Source organism: Scylla paramamosain, chromosome 25 (genome assembly GCF_035594125.1).
Source record: "Scylla paramamosain isolate STU-SP2022 chromosome 25, ASM3559412v1, whole genome shotgun sequence".
Taxonomy (NCBI): Eukaryota; Metazoa; Arthropoda; class Malacostraca; order Decapoda; family Portunidae; genus Scylla; species Scylla paramamosain.
The window spans coordinates 12,843,393-12,860,892 of record NC_087175.1 but is presented as its reverse complement, the minus strand read 5'-3'; the positions used below and the strand labels follow the sequence as shown (position 1 = coordinate 12,860,892).

The following is a 17,500-nucleotide window of genomic DNA, read 5'->3' as shown; positions in this document are numbered from 1 at the left end:
ATTAATGTTTGATTTATATTTTGGGAATAATGGTGGAAAATATTATGGTTATATTCAGTTTTTTCTTCTAGGTCAGTAAATGTGTTTATTTACCTAGTTGTAATTTTAAAGGTCCTGAGCTTTGCTCATGTGGTCGTCTCCATATCTACACTTGTCCAGTTTTTCTTAAAGATGTGCACACTCATTACCAATACAACATCCTCTCTAAGCTTGTTCCAAACTTATGTATTTCTCTGTGGGAAACTGTTTCTTTGTTATCCAAGCATCTTCCTTTTTCTTGATTTTTTTTTTTTTTTTTTTTTTTTTTTTTTTTTGCTGTGGCCTCATGTGTATCTGTTGTTTTCTACTTCTCTTAGTAGTAGTTCCTCATTATCAGTTTCTTCCACTCTATTCCACAATTTATAATATAAATTCTCTTTGTTCATTTCCTTTAACCTGTCTTCACATCCTAATTCTTCCAGTTCTGGAACCATCTTCGTTGCCATCCTTTGTATCCTTTCTAGTTTTTTTGACATGTTTCTTGTGGGGAGACCACACTGATTCAGCATATTCCAGCTTTAGTCTAATCATATTGGTAATTATCTTTCTCATCATATATTTATCCATGTAGTAGAATACTGTTCCAATATTTACCATTTTATATGTATCTCTGAATGTCTTTTCTGCATGTTTCTACAACTGTTGACTAACCTGTATTTTCACTCTCAGATCTTTCTCTTGTACTTTTATCATTTCCCATTTTATATATTAATTTGGTCATTATTCACTTTTACCCATTTCTGTTACAGGACATTTTTTCACATTAAATTCCCTTTCCCATTTCTAACTCCAGTCCCAGATTTTATTCAAGCCCTCTTGTAGAATTTCAGTCTTTGTTGTTTCTTATGTCTTTGTAATTTTGCATCGTCTGCAAACAAACTCTTGGAACTCCTTACTCTCAGGCATATTATTTATATAGATCAGGAAAAGTATTGGTGCCAGTAGTGATCCATGTGATACTCCACTATCTACTTTTCCTCATTTTGATTTTAAATCTTTTACTATTGTTCTCATTTCTCTTCCCTTTAAGGAACTCTCCATCCATTTTTTTTTTTTTTTTCTATTTAGTCCTATACTTTAGTCCTATATTTAGTCCTACCTTCTATAGTAACCCTGTTGTGGGGAACTTTGTCAATTTTTTTTTTTTTTTTTTAATCTAAATACACACAGTCTACCCATTCATCCCTCCAATGTTCTATCAGTCATTCTCGAATAGAAGCTCATCAGATTTGTTACATATGATTGCTTTTGTCTAAAGCCATACTGTTTTTCTGTTGTTATATCATGTTTTTCTAGAAATTTTGTTCTCTGCTTCTTTATCACTTTTTTACAGATCTTACTATGCTGGTCATTGATACCGGTGTATAGTTTAGTGCTTCTTCTTTCTTTCCACTTTTATAAATTGGTACTATGTCTGCTGTCTTCCATTCCTTAGGCACTCTTGCAGTTGATATTGAGCACTGTTATGTCATATACTGGTTCAATTGTTTCCTGCAGTCTTTTAAAATGAAACCTGATACTTCATCTGGTCCTTTTTTTTTTTTTCTTTTTTTTTCCAGCTCCTCCATCATTTTGTAAACTACTACTTTGATTATTGTAATTTTTCACTTTTGTTTTTTTTGTCTTCTCATCTTGTGGTTCTTTAAATTCTGATTCTCCTGTATAAACTTTTTTGAAACTTTTTGTTTAGCAGTTCACAAATTTTTTGAGGGCTGATTTGTCAGCAAAGTGTTTTTTTTTTTTGGTAGGGAAGTCAAATTACTGAAGAAAGTGGCCATGAAAATATAGGAAATTTCTCTAAAGTTCTAGGGAACCTTCCCCAGATTCACAAAATATCTAGGAAAATTTCCTTAAGGTTAGGATTTTCATTATTAGTGGAAGGTAAAATTCCATTCCCCTGTGACCTGCGATGGAGTTAACCTAACAAATCTATCCCAACAATCTTAGCTAACCTAATTTATACCAAATCTTTCATGCTGTTTTATTGAGCAACACCCCATGTTATACTTTTTTTTCTTTTCTTCTATTTTCTTTTATGAAACCTGCTTCAAACTTGATTTTACCTAGTTTGATTCATTATTTAACAATACTAGAAGGAATGGGATAGTGGGTAGCAAGCAAAACAATTAGGCAAGATTTAGAAAAAAATAGTGATTTTCCTGAATGAGGGAAAATCAAAAGTGAAAAATGTTCATTCAAGGAAAAATCTCATAATAAACTTGGACACCACAAGGACCGTAACTGAATGGAACATATAGGCTAACCTAACAAGCATGATAGAGCTTTGTCCTCTCCCTTGGATACCCCCCCAGGCCTGTATTAATAAAGGCAACTAGGATTACTCTTAAGAGTACTCTTAGAAATGCTTTTATCCTTGACTTTGTTCCTAGGAGTCGCTGCTAAAAGCAGCTTTTACTTTCTAAGTAAAAGTTACTCTTAGGAGTAGAAATGCTGCTCAAATAGTGGCTTTTCTAAATGTAGCAACATTATTTTGAATCAGATACAACAAGATGTTGCCCTTTTGGTGGTAGTTTTATGTTTGTGAACTAATCTTGAATATACCTAAATAATTCTAGAGCATTAGCAAGATTGATATGTAATTTCTGGACATGTCGATAATTTGGTGGATATAAACAAAGCGCTGCCCTTCCTGTTGGGCCAACGTGCTGTTTGTCTTTAAGATGGATACAGAGGATGGCATCCAATTCAAGAGTGAAAAAAAATTAGTGCAGCTATGAAACATTACTTTGTGTAAGTCTCAGAGAGGAAGGAAAAAAATATAACAAAGAATAAAAATGATCTGGGAGTGACCTCCAAGCAAAAGAAGATTATGGGCAGACATTGTTTCCAGTCCAAATTAAGCTTGCATTCATACATATAATATGCATTGTACATTCTCTCTCTCTCTCTCTCTCTCTCTCTCTCTCTCTCTCTCTCTCTCTCTCTCTCTCTCTCTCTCTCTCTCTCTCTCTCTCTCTCTCTCTCTCTCTCTCTCTCTCTCTCTCTCTCTCTCACACACACACACACACACACACACGAGTTAATAGGGAAGGTTGTTTTGTTAACAAAGACGGAATATATGTACATATATGCACACACACACACACACACACACACACACACACACACACACACACACACACACACACACACACTAAAATCCCTCTTATCCGACACCAACGGGACCGCTGACATGCCGGATACTTGAATAGAAGTGCAATTATGTCCACAATCACCACCCTACACTCATGCATCTTATCATAGCAAAGATCAGCTGATCTGATCAGCTGCTTAAGTGTAAGTACAACACGCTTCCTCTTTTCTACAACTTTAGGCATGATGAAGGCGTCAGGCGATAAACAGTGCACACGCGGGACTGAGTCACTGAGTAAACACAGTGCAGTGGGCCGCGGGTGGCGTGAAGCAGTGTGCTCTGGTGGCGAGGGGACAAAGTATGCCTCCCGTGGGAATTTTAATCGATTTTATGAGTACACATTGATTTTTTATTGATTTTAAGGCTCGGGAAAAAATGTGCCGGATACTTGAATGTCAGATGAGAGGGATTTTACTGTGTGTATATATATATATATATATATATATATATATATATATATATATATATATATATATATATATATATATATATATATACATACATACACACACGCACACACACACACACACACACACAATGCATATGCATGAATGTATGTATATTCTGCCTTTATTAACAAAGACTTTACTCCTAAGTCTGTAAATCCTAAATCTATTAACAGTGGTGTTCCTCAGGGTTTTGTCCTGTCACCCACTCTCTTCTTACTATTCATTAATGATCTTCTAAACCAAATTTCTTGTCCTATCTACTCCTACACCGATGATACCACCCTGCACTTTTCCACATCTTTACATAGACGTCCAACCCTTCAGGAGGTAAACGCAAGAAATGCTACATCGCAGCAATGGAAGAGAGGCTGAAGAATCAGTTAGAGGAGATAAGGTCCCAGTACAGAGTCAGCAGCTGGGGGAAGGGGGAGAAAAACAGGGAGACGACTCAGAATGCCCAACTTCACAGAAGCTGTTTTAGCTAAAGATGAGATGTGAAGTTTCCAGTTCAGATTATAAGTAAAGGACAGACCGAGGATGTTCAGTGTAGAAGAGGGGGACAGTTGAGTGTCATTGAAGAAGAGGGGATAGTTGTCTGGAAGGTTGTGTTGAGTTGATAGATGGAGCAATTGAGTTTTTGAGGCATTGAACAATACCAAGTTTGTTCTGCCCCAATCAGAAATTTTAGAAAGATCAGAAGTCAAGCGTTCTGTGGCTTCCCTGCGTGATGTGTTTACCTCCTGAAGGGTTGGACGTCTATGAAAAGACGTGGAAAAGTGCAGGGTGGTATCATCAGCGTAGGAGTGGATAAGACAAGAAGGTTGGTTTAGATCATTAATGAATAATAAGAAGAGAGTGGGTGACAGGACAGTACCCTGAGGAACACCACTGTTAATAGATTTAGAAGAACAGTGACCATCTACCACAGCAGCAATAGAACGGTCAGAAAGGAAACTTGAGATGAAGTTACAGAGAGAAGGATAGAAACCATAGGAGGGTAGTTTGGAAATCAAAGCTTTGTGCCAGACTCTATCAAAAGCTTTTGATATGTCCAAGGCAACAGCAAAAGTTTCACCAAAATCTTTAAAAGATGACCAAGACTCAGTAAGGAAAGCCAGAAGATCACCGGTAGAGTGGCCTTGACGGAATCCATACTGGCGATCAGATTGAAGGTTGTGAAGTGATAGATGTTTAAGAATCTTCGTGTTGAGGATAGATTCAAAAACTTTAGATAGGCAGGAAATTAAAGCAATAGGGTGGTAGTTTGATGGATTGGAACGGCCACCCTTTTTAGGAACAGGTTGAATGTAGGCAAACTTCCAGCAAGAAGGAAAGGTAGATGTTGACAGACAGAGCTGAAAGAGTTTGACTAGGCAAGGTGCAAGCACGGAGGCACAGTTTTGGAGAACATTAGGAGGGACCCCATCAGGTTCATAAGTCTTCTGAGGGTTTAGGCCAGCAAGGGCATGGAAAACATCATTGCGAAGAATTTTAAAACATGGCATGAAGTAGTCAGAGGGTGGAGGAGAGGGAGGAACAAGCCCAGAATCATCCAAGGTAGAGTTTTTAGCAAAGGTTTGAGTGAAGAGTTCAGCTTTAGAAATAGATGTGATAGCAGTGGAGCCATCTGGTTGAAATAGAGAAGGGAAAGAAGAAGAAGCAAAGTTATTGGGGATATTTTTGGCTAGATGCCAGAAATCACAAGGGGAGTTAGATCTTGAAAGGTTTTGACATTTTCTGTTAATGAAGGAGTTTTTGGCCAGTTGGAGAACAGACTTGGCATGGTTATGGGCAGAAATATAAAGTGCATGAGATTCTGGTGATGGAAGGCTTAAGTACTTTTTGTGGGCCACCTCTCTATCATATATAGCACGAGAACAAGCTGTGTTAAACCAAGGTTTAGAAGGTTTAGGACGTGAAAAAGAGTGAGGAATGTACGCCTCCATGCCAGACACGATCACCTCTGTTATGCGCTCAGCACACAAAGACAGGTCTCTGACACGGAAGCAGTAGTCATTCCAAGGAAAATCAGCAAAATACCTCCTCAGGTCACTCCAACTAGCAGAGGCAAAACGCCAGAGGCACCTTCGCTTAGGGGGATCCTGAGGAGGGATTGGAGTGATAGGACAAGATAAAGATATGTGATTGTGATCGGAGGAGCCCAACGGAGAAGAAAGGGTGACAGCATAAGCAGAAAGATTAGAGGTCAGGAAAAGGTCAAGAATGTTGGGCGTATCTCCAAGACGGTCAGGAATACAAGTAGGGTGTTGCACCAATTGCTCTAGGTCATGGAGGATAGCAAAGTTGTAGGCTAGTACACCAGGATGGTCAGTGAAGGGAGAGGAAAGCCAAAGCTAGTGGTGAACATTGAAGTCTCCAAGAATGGAGATCTCTGCAAAAGGGAAGAGGGTCAGAATGTGCTCCACTTTGGAAGTTAAGTAGTCAAAGAATTTCTTATAGTCAGAGGAGTTAGGTGAGAAGTTTACAGTACAGATAAATTTAGTATGAGAGTGACTCTGTAGTCATAGCCAGATGGTGGAAAACTCTGAAGATTCAAGAGCGTGGGCCTCTTATTTAGAAAAGAAAAAAAAATTGTCTGCTGAACTAAAATAACAACAAATCAGAGAGAAATACCATTAGAAATTAGAAAGATAGTTGCTTCTTATGCTTTAAGTTTCATTATTCTAGGATCTGTATTAGAGAAAATACAACAAAGAATGTGTATTTTCTCAAAAAAACCATGTTATGAGAAGAGCTTACCAAGCCAAATGCCCATCACTTAGGGTTTAATGGAACAATGGCATTCATGTAAAAGTAGTTTTCCTACACTAACTTCATTAGGATACAAATATGGAAGCCAAGCTTTAATTGCCTTTTTCTCACTGCTGGGTTTGACTAAATTTACATAATATTTTCAGCCTTAGTTTTCTTATGAATATAATAAAACTGGGATTTACAAGTTTAACTATTGAACAAAAATGTAACATTATGTTTTTATAAGCCAACATTTTTTTCACATTAAAAATGTCAACCATTCAAATTAAAAAAAAAAATTTAAATTAAAGAAATCATAATTGAAAATTTAATTACATACATTTGTAAGAATAATGAGAGTATCTGGTGTGAAAGATAGAAATTGGTGGAAGAGTGACAAATTTTAAGGGGGAAAAAAAAAATAATGGTTTGGACACAACCCCATGCTGTGTCCATCCCTTGGGTCCCCACAGTGCATCTCCATGTACCTCGCCTTGGCTTGTGCTAGAGTCTGGCCCAGTCTCTTTGGCTGACAGGATGCTGCTGTGCACTTTTTTTTGTTCTTTACCATCATACTTTAACCATTAACCACTTAACCACTTTAACCATCATACTTTTACCATGTGTTTCATTGACACTCTAGACACCAACACTAATATTAGATTCGTGTTTCATTGGTACCCTAGATGCCAACACCAACTAGAACATCATGGAATTTTTATTGAACACCTTGAAATTATAATATAATGATTATAGTAGTTGTATACATAATATAGCCAAAACATGATCTTGGATGTGATTCAAGGCCTTGGCAGATGGACTCTCCTTTTAACCTTTGCAGGATGGAAAGTTATTGTGCTTACAAGTGATCAGAGGAAGTATTTATCAGTTCCTCTTGTGTTTGCCTTAGTGGCTGTTTTCACTTTTAACATTGATTGTTATTCCAAGATCTTTTCCATAACAATTGCTTCTAATTTATTTTCTATTTCATAGACCATGTTCATATTAATAGGGCTGTAGTGCTAAACTTTTCTTCATTTGAAGTACACTAGCCTCCAAAACTATTTTAAAAAGGTTATTCAAAAAAAAAATAGAGGCCTACATTCTGACAAAGGGGACAATATTCGATATGTTTGGTGATTATGGTGGCAACAGTTGGTAGACCTGCACACTAAGGTTGGTTGCCATATATTATGACCTGGGTAGCCCTGCACACTAGGGATGGTTGCTGTACATTATGACCTGGGTAGCACTGCACACTAGGGATGGTTGCTGTACATTATGACCTGGGTAGCACTGCACACTAGGGATGGTTGCTGTACATTATGACCTGGGTAGCACTGCACACTAGGGATGGTTGCTGTACATTATGACCTGGGTAGCACTGCACACTAGGGATGGTTGCTGTACATTATGACCTGGGTAGCACTGCACACTAGGGATGGTTGCTGTACATTATGACCTGGGTAGCACTGCACACTAGGGATGGTTGCTGTACATTATGACCTGGGTAGCACTGCACACTAGGGATGGTTGCTTTACATTATGACCTGGGTAGCATTGCACACTAGGGATGGTTGCCGTACATTATGACCTGGGTAGCCCTGCACACTAGGGATGGTTGCCGTATATTATGACCTGGGAAATAGATCAGCATATCAGTATCATGTAAAGCCATGCACACCAACTTTAATGATGCAACATGTGATCAGGCACCAGTTTTCATATTGTTCATTATACCACAGTTTGCACCAGACTTTGAAGATAGTGTTTTGGAGCTACTTTGAAGGTGAAGATAGTGTTTTGGAGCTATTTTGAAGGTAGTTTTTGGAGCTACTGTACATCTTTTAAGTTTGGTCATCTTAAAGTTGCTATAAATGTAACTGTAGTGTTGTGCCTTCAGTTTTCATTGCATACAGTAGATATTCAGAATACACAAATGTGACCAGAGTTTGAGTGTCTTGGGATATACAAAGAATTTGTATTTAGGTTGTGAGTGAATATGGATAGGATAAATTGCATATCTACTTTTTCATTGAGAAGCATCAGTATGGTAGCTGTGATGGAGACAATATGTAGTTTATTTATCCCAGAGATGTGCTTGAGAGACACAAAGTATTAAATTTGATTGCTTATTTTTATGTTAACTTCAGGGCACACCTGGTACTTTCACTTTCGTAAAGTCTTCCTTTAGGATTTCAGTTAAGAGTGTAACATGTACTGTGTTATGTTGTTCTGTGTATATTTTTGTACTTGCATGTTATTGGTAAAATTGTGGTTATTGGTAGAGTTGTATTGACAAAATGGTGAGTGACCAGAAATTTTGTCTCATTATTAGCCTTAATGTTAAATCAGCTTTACTGTGGCTTATCCTGGGTACCATGTCATTCTGACTTGCATTAAGTGGAATCCTAGAAAATAGCAGCCGAGCTGTTATATATATATATATATGTATATATATATATATATATATATATATATATATATATATATATATATATATATATATATATATATATATATATATATATATATATATATATATTTCTTGTGTAATTGTAATTACACAAGCGTTTATTGGCATCAGCATTCATATATTGAAATAGATGTTTGTCTTTGAAGATGCATCACACTTATAATAGGAGGTGAAGGAAAGATTAATCTTTCTTTATCTAAGATTTTTTAACAGTATGTAGCTTGTGCATCCATCAAGGATTACAAGTTTACACTTGTTTCTCTCTCTCTCTCTCTCTCTCTCTCTCTCTCTCTCTCTCTCTCTCTCTCTCTCTCTCTCTCTCTCTCTCTCTCTCTCTCTCTCTCTCTCTCTCTCTCCATCCCTGTAGGAGGGGCATTGGCCAAGGGCAACAAAATTATAATAAAAAAGACCCACTGAGGTGCAGTTTCCTGAACAGAATCAAAAGTAGTTGTCAAAAATTAAAGGATAAGTGTCTTGAAACCTCCCTCTGAAAGAGTTCAAGTCATAGGAAGGAGAAAATATAGAAGCAGGCAGGGAGTTCCAGAGTTTACCAGAGAAGGGGATGAATGATTGAGAATACTGGTTAACTTTTGCATTAGACAGGTGGACAGAATAGGGGGGAGAGAAAGAAGAAAGTCTCTTGCAGCGAGGCCGTGGGTGGAGGGGAAGCAGACAGTTAGCAAGATTAGAAGAGCAGTCAGCATGGAAATAGCAGTAGAAGATAGCAAGGGATGCAACATTGTGGTGATGAGAGAGAGGCTGAAGGCAGTCAGTTAGAGGAGAGGAGTTGATAAGATGTGAAGCTTTTGATTTCATCCTATCTAAAAGAGCAGTATTAATGGAAACCCCTCATACATGTGAAGCATGCTTCATACATTAAGACTGCTCTTCTGGTTTCGACCACAAGTGTATTGACATCCCCCTCAACTTTTTCTTGATTAACTTATGCAATATTCATGGTCTAAGATCTAATTTTCAACGTGTAAGACACCACTTCTCTACTAAATCTCTTCATCTTTCCCTCACTGAAACATGGGTATCTGAGACAACTGATGCTAGCCCCCTTTCTGTTCCTCCCTACTTTCTTTATTCCCATTTTCATTCCAAAGCTGGATATTGTGTTTGTGTGCAACAACTTAACCTGCTCTCTTGCCCACACTCTTGAATCTTTAGAATTTTCCACCATCAGGCTACAACTACAGAGTCACTCTCAAACTAAATTTATCTGTGCTATATACCACTCGCCTAACTCCTCTGAACATAAGAAATTCCTTGACTGCTTAACTTCCAGATTGGACCACATTCTGACTTTCTTCTCTTTGGTAGAGATCTCTGTTCTTGGAGACTTCAATGTTCACCACCAGTATTGGATTTACTCTCCCTTCACTGACCATCCTGGTAAACTAGTCTTTAACTTTGCTATCCTCCATGACCTAGAGCAAGTGGTGCTACACTCTACTCATATTCTTGACCATCTTGGAGGTACACCCAACATTCTTGATCTTTCCCCAACCTCTAATCTCTCTGCTTATGCTGTTACCCTGTCTTCTCTGTCAGGCTCCTCTGATCACAATCTCATATCTGTATCTGGTCCTATCTCTCCAATCCCTCCTCAGGATTCCCCTCCTTCCTATGACTTGAAAAGAGGTCCCTTTTGTGTTTTGCCTCTGCTAATTGGGGGACCAGAGGATGTATTGTGCTGATTTTCCTTGGAATGACTACTGCTTCTGTGACAGAAATCTGTCTCTATGTGCTGAGTGCATAACAGAGGTGATAGTTTCTGGCATGGAGACATACATTCTGCACTCTTTTCCTTGACCTAAACTTTCCAAACCTTGGTTTAACTCAGCCTTTTTTTCATGTGATACATGATAGAGAGGTGGTCCTCAAAGGGTACTTGAGGTTTCCATAACCTCTCAACCTCATACGCTTTATATTTCTATCCAGAATTATGCCAAGTCTGTTCTCCAACTAACCAAAAAACTCCTTTATTAATAGAAAGTGTCAAAATCTTTCAAGATCTAACTCCCCACATGACTTCTGGCATCTGGCCTAAAACATCTCAAATAACTTTGCTTCTTCATCTTTCTCTCCTTTATTTCAACCTGATGGCATCACTGCTACTTCATCTATTTCTAAAGCTGAACTCTTTGCTCAAACCTTTGTTAAAAATTCTACCTTGGATGATTTAGGGCTTGTTCTGCCCTCTCTTCCAAACCTCTGACAACTTAATGCTACCCATTAAAATCCTTCGCATGTTTTCCATGGTTTCGCTGGCCTAAACCCTCGGAAAGCTTATGTTCTGTGCTTACACCTTGCCTAGTCAAACTTTCTCTTTGTCTATCAACATTTACCTTTTATTTCTTGCTGAAAGTTTGCCTACATTCAACCTGTTCCTAAGAAGGGTGACCATTCTAATTCCTCAAACTACTGTCCTATTGCTTTAATTTCTTGTTTATCTAAAGTTTTTGAATCTGTCCTCAACAGGAAGATTCTTAAACAGCATTCAAAAACTCAAAGTGTTTATTAATATGGGCTCTGACTTATGATCTAAAATTTCTGATTGGGTTAGAGCAAACTTAGTATTGTTCAATGCCTCAAAAACTCAATTCCTCCATCTATCAACTCGACACAGCCTTCCAGACAACTATCTCCTCTTCATCAGTGACATTCAACTGTTCCCCTCTTTTACACTGAACATCTTTGGTCTGTCCTTTACTTATAATGTGAACTGGAAAATTCACATCTTATCTTTAGCTAAAAGAGCTTCTGTGAAGTTAGGAATACAGGGGCCTTATCTGCCCTTGTATAGAGTATGCTTTACATGTATAAAGGGGTTCCACTCATACTGTTATTCTAGAGAGGTGGAATCAAAAACTTTTCATCTTATTAACTCCTCTCTTCTCACTGACTGTCTTCAGCCTCTTTCTCATCATTGCAGTGTTGCATCTCTTGCTATGTTGTATCACTATTTTCATACTAAAATCTCTCTTGATCTTGCTAACTGCATGCATCCCCTCCTGCCATAGCCCTGCTACACAAGACTTTTCTTCTTTGTCATCTCTATTCTGTCCATTTCTGTAATGCAAGAGTAAATCATTATTTTCAATCATTCATCCCTTTCCCTGGTAAAATGAAACTCCCTGTCTGCTTCTGTTTTTTCTCCTTCCCATGACTTGAAATCTTTCAAGTGGGAGGTTTCAAGACATTTGAGTGGTGGCGCATCCAAACCAGACTAAGCGCCAAATTTAGCAATTATGATTTTATACTGTATATTGATTGCTATTATATCCCTTCTAGTTGTCTGTGTGTAGATCTATCTGCTTTTTGACACTAGAAATATGGTTAAAAACTCTCTTAAAGAGAGGTACTATTCTTAACCAAGCACACAAGAGGGAGCACTGTTGGTAAAAACTCCCCATCTTCATTTGCATACACTAGCTTGCAGGAGCCTACGATGAGGGATTGTTGCACACTAATTAATTAAGCACATTATCATCTTTGAGCTTTTCTATTCGTAAATTCCACGAAGTTATTGATTTTGTTATTTTAACTGACAAAACCAAACGAAACTAACGTAGCCAAACCAGTTCTAGCCTATCCTAACGTGAAGAGCAAGCAACAGAAGAGTGAGTTCATTTACTCAATATGCTCCTAGTCAAAACTCTTCTAACTTACTGTGAATTTCTGGGTGCATGGCGTGCCATACAGCGCATGCCAATCAGAACTTGGAAGCTTAACTGCTGCGCTTTGTGATTGGTTTGTTGCTTCCTGTACTCTCAGTATCCGGTCATCTAGCACCAAGACAAGGGACAGGTGATGTGCATTGGAGCTCCTTGTCATGGCTAGCCCTGATGGTGCCAGTTCTGGTTCTAGTGTTGAAGCTATTGTTAAGCATATTGAGAAGCAGGGTCGGCCTCGCAAAAGGCATCTAGGGAAGTGGGAGAAGAATATTGCGAAGGAAATGCGGGACCTCGGTCAGGAGTATGTAGCTTATGCATCAAAAAAGTGATGCCTGTATAGAAAATTGGGCCTAACTGTAATACTGGATGTTTTGAAAAGGTTGGTATGGATAATATTGAAAATATTTTCTCATGTTTTTGGTCTATTGGAAATTATGACAGCCAAAATGCATACCTGCCTTGATTCATACCTAGCTGATCAAGAGAAAATGCACAAAATTGAAGCAGAGCTGGAGGAAATTGACTTAGGAGTATTTTGTTAAAATACATAATAGAAACATTAGTGTGTGTTGCAGTGCATTCCTTGCAATCCATGGCATCACAGACAAAAACTTGGTGCTTCTTCAGAAAAGGAAAGAGTCAGGCAATGGAACACCTGCCCCTGACAAATGGGGTAAAAAGCCTAGTCCACGGGCCATTGTAGGTAGGCAACTTGAGCTTGTGCACACTCATGTTGCAGTCCTGCCTGTCATTGCAAGCCACTACACTAGGGCACACACTCCACATTGATGGTACCTTGAGGTTGGCCCCAGTATCCCCACTCTACATTTTGAATATCTGCAGTGGTTGTATAAGAACCACCCAAATGAAAAAGTTTCACAGCGCTTCTACCAGACTGTATTCACCCGAGACTAAAATATCGTGTGTCAGGCTTCTAAAACTGATGTGTGTACCACCTGTGAGACAATGAGAAAGCAAAATCAAGGACAAGGAGGAGTTGGGACAAGATGTTGAACAAGGAGGAGTTGGGACAAGATGTTGAACACTTAGAATTGCAATTGGAGCAGCATGAGAAAGCTGCAAAGGTGCCGTGTGACTTACTTAAGATAGCTGAGGTGGAGGGAAGGCACACAAGACAGGCATCTAACACCAAGATAGTTGCAATAGCCTTGTAAAAAACACTTCCATGCCCAAGACTATGGGCCAGTGCAGTCTACTACAAACACAAAGTGTGGCTGTACAACTTCTGTATTTATGACTTGAACGAGCAGGAGGCATCGATGTTTATTTGGGAGGTCACAGCTGGGCATGGTGCAGATAAGATGGCAAGCTGCCTGCTAAAGTGGTTGGACATCAAGATTCGATAAGAAGGGCAGGCATTAAAAGTTCTGCGAATTTTTTGTGACAACTTTGTTGGCTTAAATAAAAATATCTTCATGGTTCTTTTGGCATTGCTACAAGTACATGCCTCTTTTCTGTTTTGTGTGGACTTTATCTTCATGGTGTGTGGTCACTTGTATCTTCCTTGTGACTTCGTTTGGCACCATTGAGAAGAAATTGGCAACATACACAATCGTCTCATGCCTTGAAATCTGCATGGATGGTATTGCAAATGCCATTGGCAAGAAGAATCCTGTCATTACCATGCAACAACCCAACTTCCTCAACATCAGAGAACTCCTCAAGTATGTCACCAAGCATCCAGCAACTGGATGCTTGGTGACATACTTGACATTTTCTACAAAGAAGGTTATATCATCAAGAGCAACTACGAGTTTGGTGACCATGAATGCATGCAAAAAGTTCGGCTGATGAAGGGGGAGGAGAAGTATTCCCAAAGTAAGTTAAAACTTAGTGATGTTGTGCTCCTGCCAAAGTACGCTGTTGAGCGCCCCTTCAAAGCCGAGAAAATAGCTGATCTCAAGAGCCTCTGCAGTCTTCTCAACCTCAAGGGGCAGACATGGTGGACAACCTAGTTGCCTGTCAACATCATCTTTGAGAGGCCAACAGAACCAGTGTGGATGAAGATGAAAATAATGATGATCCTGATGGCATTACATGGGACTACGTGGATGTTCCTCTGCCAGTGCAACTGGATGTGACACACTAATATACTCCTGGGTCCTTCTTCCCTCACGTTAATGACACTGGACAGATAAAATGACTAAGAATATGACAACACTATTAATGATTGTACAACATTGCAAAACTGGATATTTAGTGTTATTTTTTATTCCATTACTTTTTCATACTCAAAGTAAATGGAATTTCTTCTCTCTGCCATTTTTTGTCCACTATTTCATCTCTTTGCCACTGTGTTATATACATCAATACTTCATAATGCAAATAATAGTACTATTGGGTCCGTAAGTGATGGGTGACATTAAAAGTTTGTCGCAAAACACACTCAAAGTTTTCTAACATTCATTATAAACACAAAAACTTAGACTTGCATGGTATAGGCATCATTTTGCATAGTAAAAGCAATATATCATTGCACAGTAAAAATAGACAAGTAAATATATATATTCTGACCAAAAATGACCATTATAACATCATTAATACCGGAGTGACAAGAGTAAGATCGCCTCTGAACTTCGACCGTGATTTGTGGCAAACTTTGGTTTTAGCACTTAGCCAGGTTTTGGATGCACAGCTCCTCATTTATCCTTCAATATTCAATGATTCTCTTGATGTTTCTTTTGGGACTGGTGCCTTAGTGATATTTTTTCCCTTCTGGTTTTGTTTCCCTTGGCCAGTGATCCTCTTATGAAAAAAAAGAAAAAAATTAAATTTGCTCTGTCCCTATCAGAAATTTTAGAGATCAGAAGTTAGGTGTTCTGTGGTTTTCCTGTGTGAGCGGTTTGATTACTGAAGGGCTGGATATCTATGAAGAGATGTGATGTCATCCTTATCTTTTCATTTGAATGTAGTTTTGTACATAGTTTGGGAATTTCAGTCTGGTAAGCTGCCTCCTTTCCTGTAATAGGAAATATTTGCTTAGATGATCATCTTCACTTTCACCTCGAGTGATTTTATTTTTCTTGTCCACAGTCAAAATGGCAGAGAAGGACCTGTACATTGCTGCCCTTGAGAAGAAGCTGGCTGAGCTGTCTGGTATTGAAGTTGATCAGATCAAGAAGAACCAGGTGAGGGCAGGACTTAGAGATTGCATCAGTTACAGGAGCAACAGCATTGATATACTAATTGTGATTAGAAGTTTATTCATTGGCTGCAGGTGGTGGCTGTGACAGTAAAAAATTCAAAGGACTTTTTACTTTAAGCAGCAAGATACCTTAGGAAGTATATTGACATGAGTGTGGAACCTTTATTTGGGTGAGCAGCAGTTAGGTCTGCTTTCATTTTTTAGGTTTTGTTGGCACTGGCCAGCCTCTATTACAGGTTAAAAAAGATAGTGATGTTTATACTATTGGTACAAAATAGATAAAGGTAGTTTTATTTAACAAGAAGTAGATTTTACTTGTGTGAGAAGTATATTCACATTACCTTGGCATTCCTACTTAAAATAATAGCTGATTGTTGCCAGAGGTAATATGCCATGAGGTTGAACACACAACTGATAAACTAGAATAAGCTAGCATCTTGTTTCAGCTCTGTACAAACTTGGAATTATGGAAAGAGACTAAGAAATATGTCAGATGAGGAAAATTGTTATCACTTTGGTATCACATGAATGGAGAGCCTCTTGATTTCCCAAGCCAACACACCAGCTAATGCTATACTTCCTTCAGAGAAAGAATCTCAGCAAAGCCTATATATATGTTGGCAGCCCTGCTCACCACTGGCCCACAGAGTCAGGGGAAATTTGACCTCCCTTTAGAAATGGTTGTGTTTCTTATCTTATCTCAACAGTTACATCCACAGATGAAGAAGTATTTGTTCAATAGTATCACAGTTTTCAACCTCAATAGGGTAAAAAAAAAAAAAAAAATTATTATGGCAAGTATAAGTTAAGGAATCAAATTTTGTGGTTTATACACCACTTTACCTATTATTGTAAAGTTATGCTTTAATAAAAAATGTCTTGAACATAAAATACACCCAAATATGATGGTGCTTTCAGATCTTGCATGATAGATTATTTAAAAGATAATAAAATTTCTATGAGAATGTTGCATGTCGTTTTGCATCTTCCAGTATTGTGCAGGAAGCAGAGTAGGGAGGAGGTGGGTGTTTCCCTCCCTTTCCCTTGTTAGGATCATCCCTCCCCACTGTTCTATCCACCCTCCTTACCCATCCCACAGTTGATGATTAATAATAATACAGTAGGGTATGCAACAATAAACATGAATTGATGTAATGTACCGTTTGTTATGGTGACTGAAGAACCTATGGGAAAAATTAATTGGTTCCAGGGAAGCTGAAAATAATATAAAAAGTTTCCACAGTTTAAAAAAAAAAACATCAAAATGAGTACATTTGCATAACTACATTTCAGATAACAACAAATATATACAGTACTCCCCAGATGTTTTGCACCGAGTCTTAAATTCTCACCATCCCAAGTTTAGTGCATTATCACCCTGAATTTTGTGCTGCTTTGACAAGTATTAGTCACATTTACTGACTGTCGGTGTCATAAAGTATACATACAGTAAATCCTGCCAAAGTTGGAGATTCTCTCTCTCTCTCTCTCTCTCTCTCTCTCTCTCTCTCTCTCTCTCTCTCTCTCTCTCTCTCTCTCTCTCTCTCTCTCTCTCTCTCTCTCTCTCTCTCTCTCTCTCTCTCTCTCTCTCTCTCTCTCTCTCTCTCCCCTAAGGATTGCTAAGTAGAATGAGGTTGATTGAGAATGAAAATATATGAATGAGAAAGGATGAAGTGAAAATGACAATGAATGAGGGGAGAGAGAGAAAGCAAAGTATCACTTCATTGTCATTTATCTCTGACAGATAAGGGGGAGGGAAGGTAACAGGGACGGAAGTTT

At 38.4% G+C, this 17,500-nt stretch overlaps 1 protein-coding gene across 3 annotated transcripts in view; it reads left to right on the top strand.

Moving 5' to 3' along the window:
- Positions 1–17,500, top strand: part of LOC135113211 (superoxide dismutase [Mn], mitochondrial-like) — a 64,024-nt gene that overhangs the window by 1,951 nt on the left and 44,573 nt on the right. For all 3 annotated transcript variants that reach the window (XM_064028352.1, XM_064028353.1, XM_064028354.1), the window contains exon 2: positions 15,610–15,704. In XM_064028352.1, coding sequence (XP_063884422.1) covers positions 15,615–15,704 — 90 coding nt within the window. In that variant the 5' untranslated portion in view covers positions 15,610–15,614. The remainder of the gene's footprint in view (positions 1–15,609; positions 15,705–17,500) is intronic.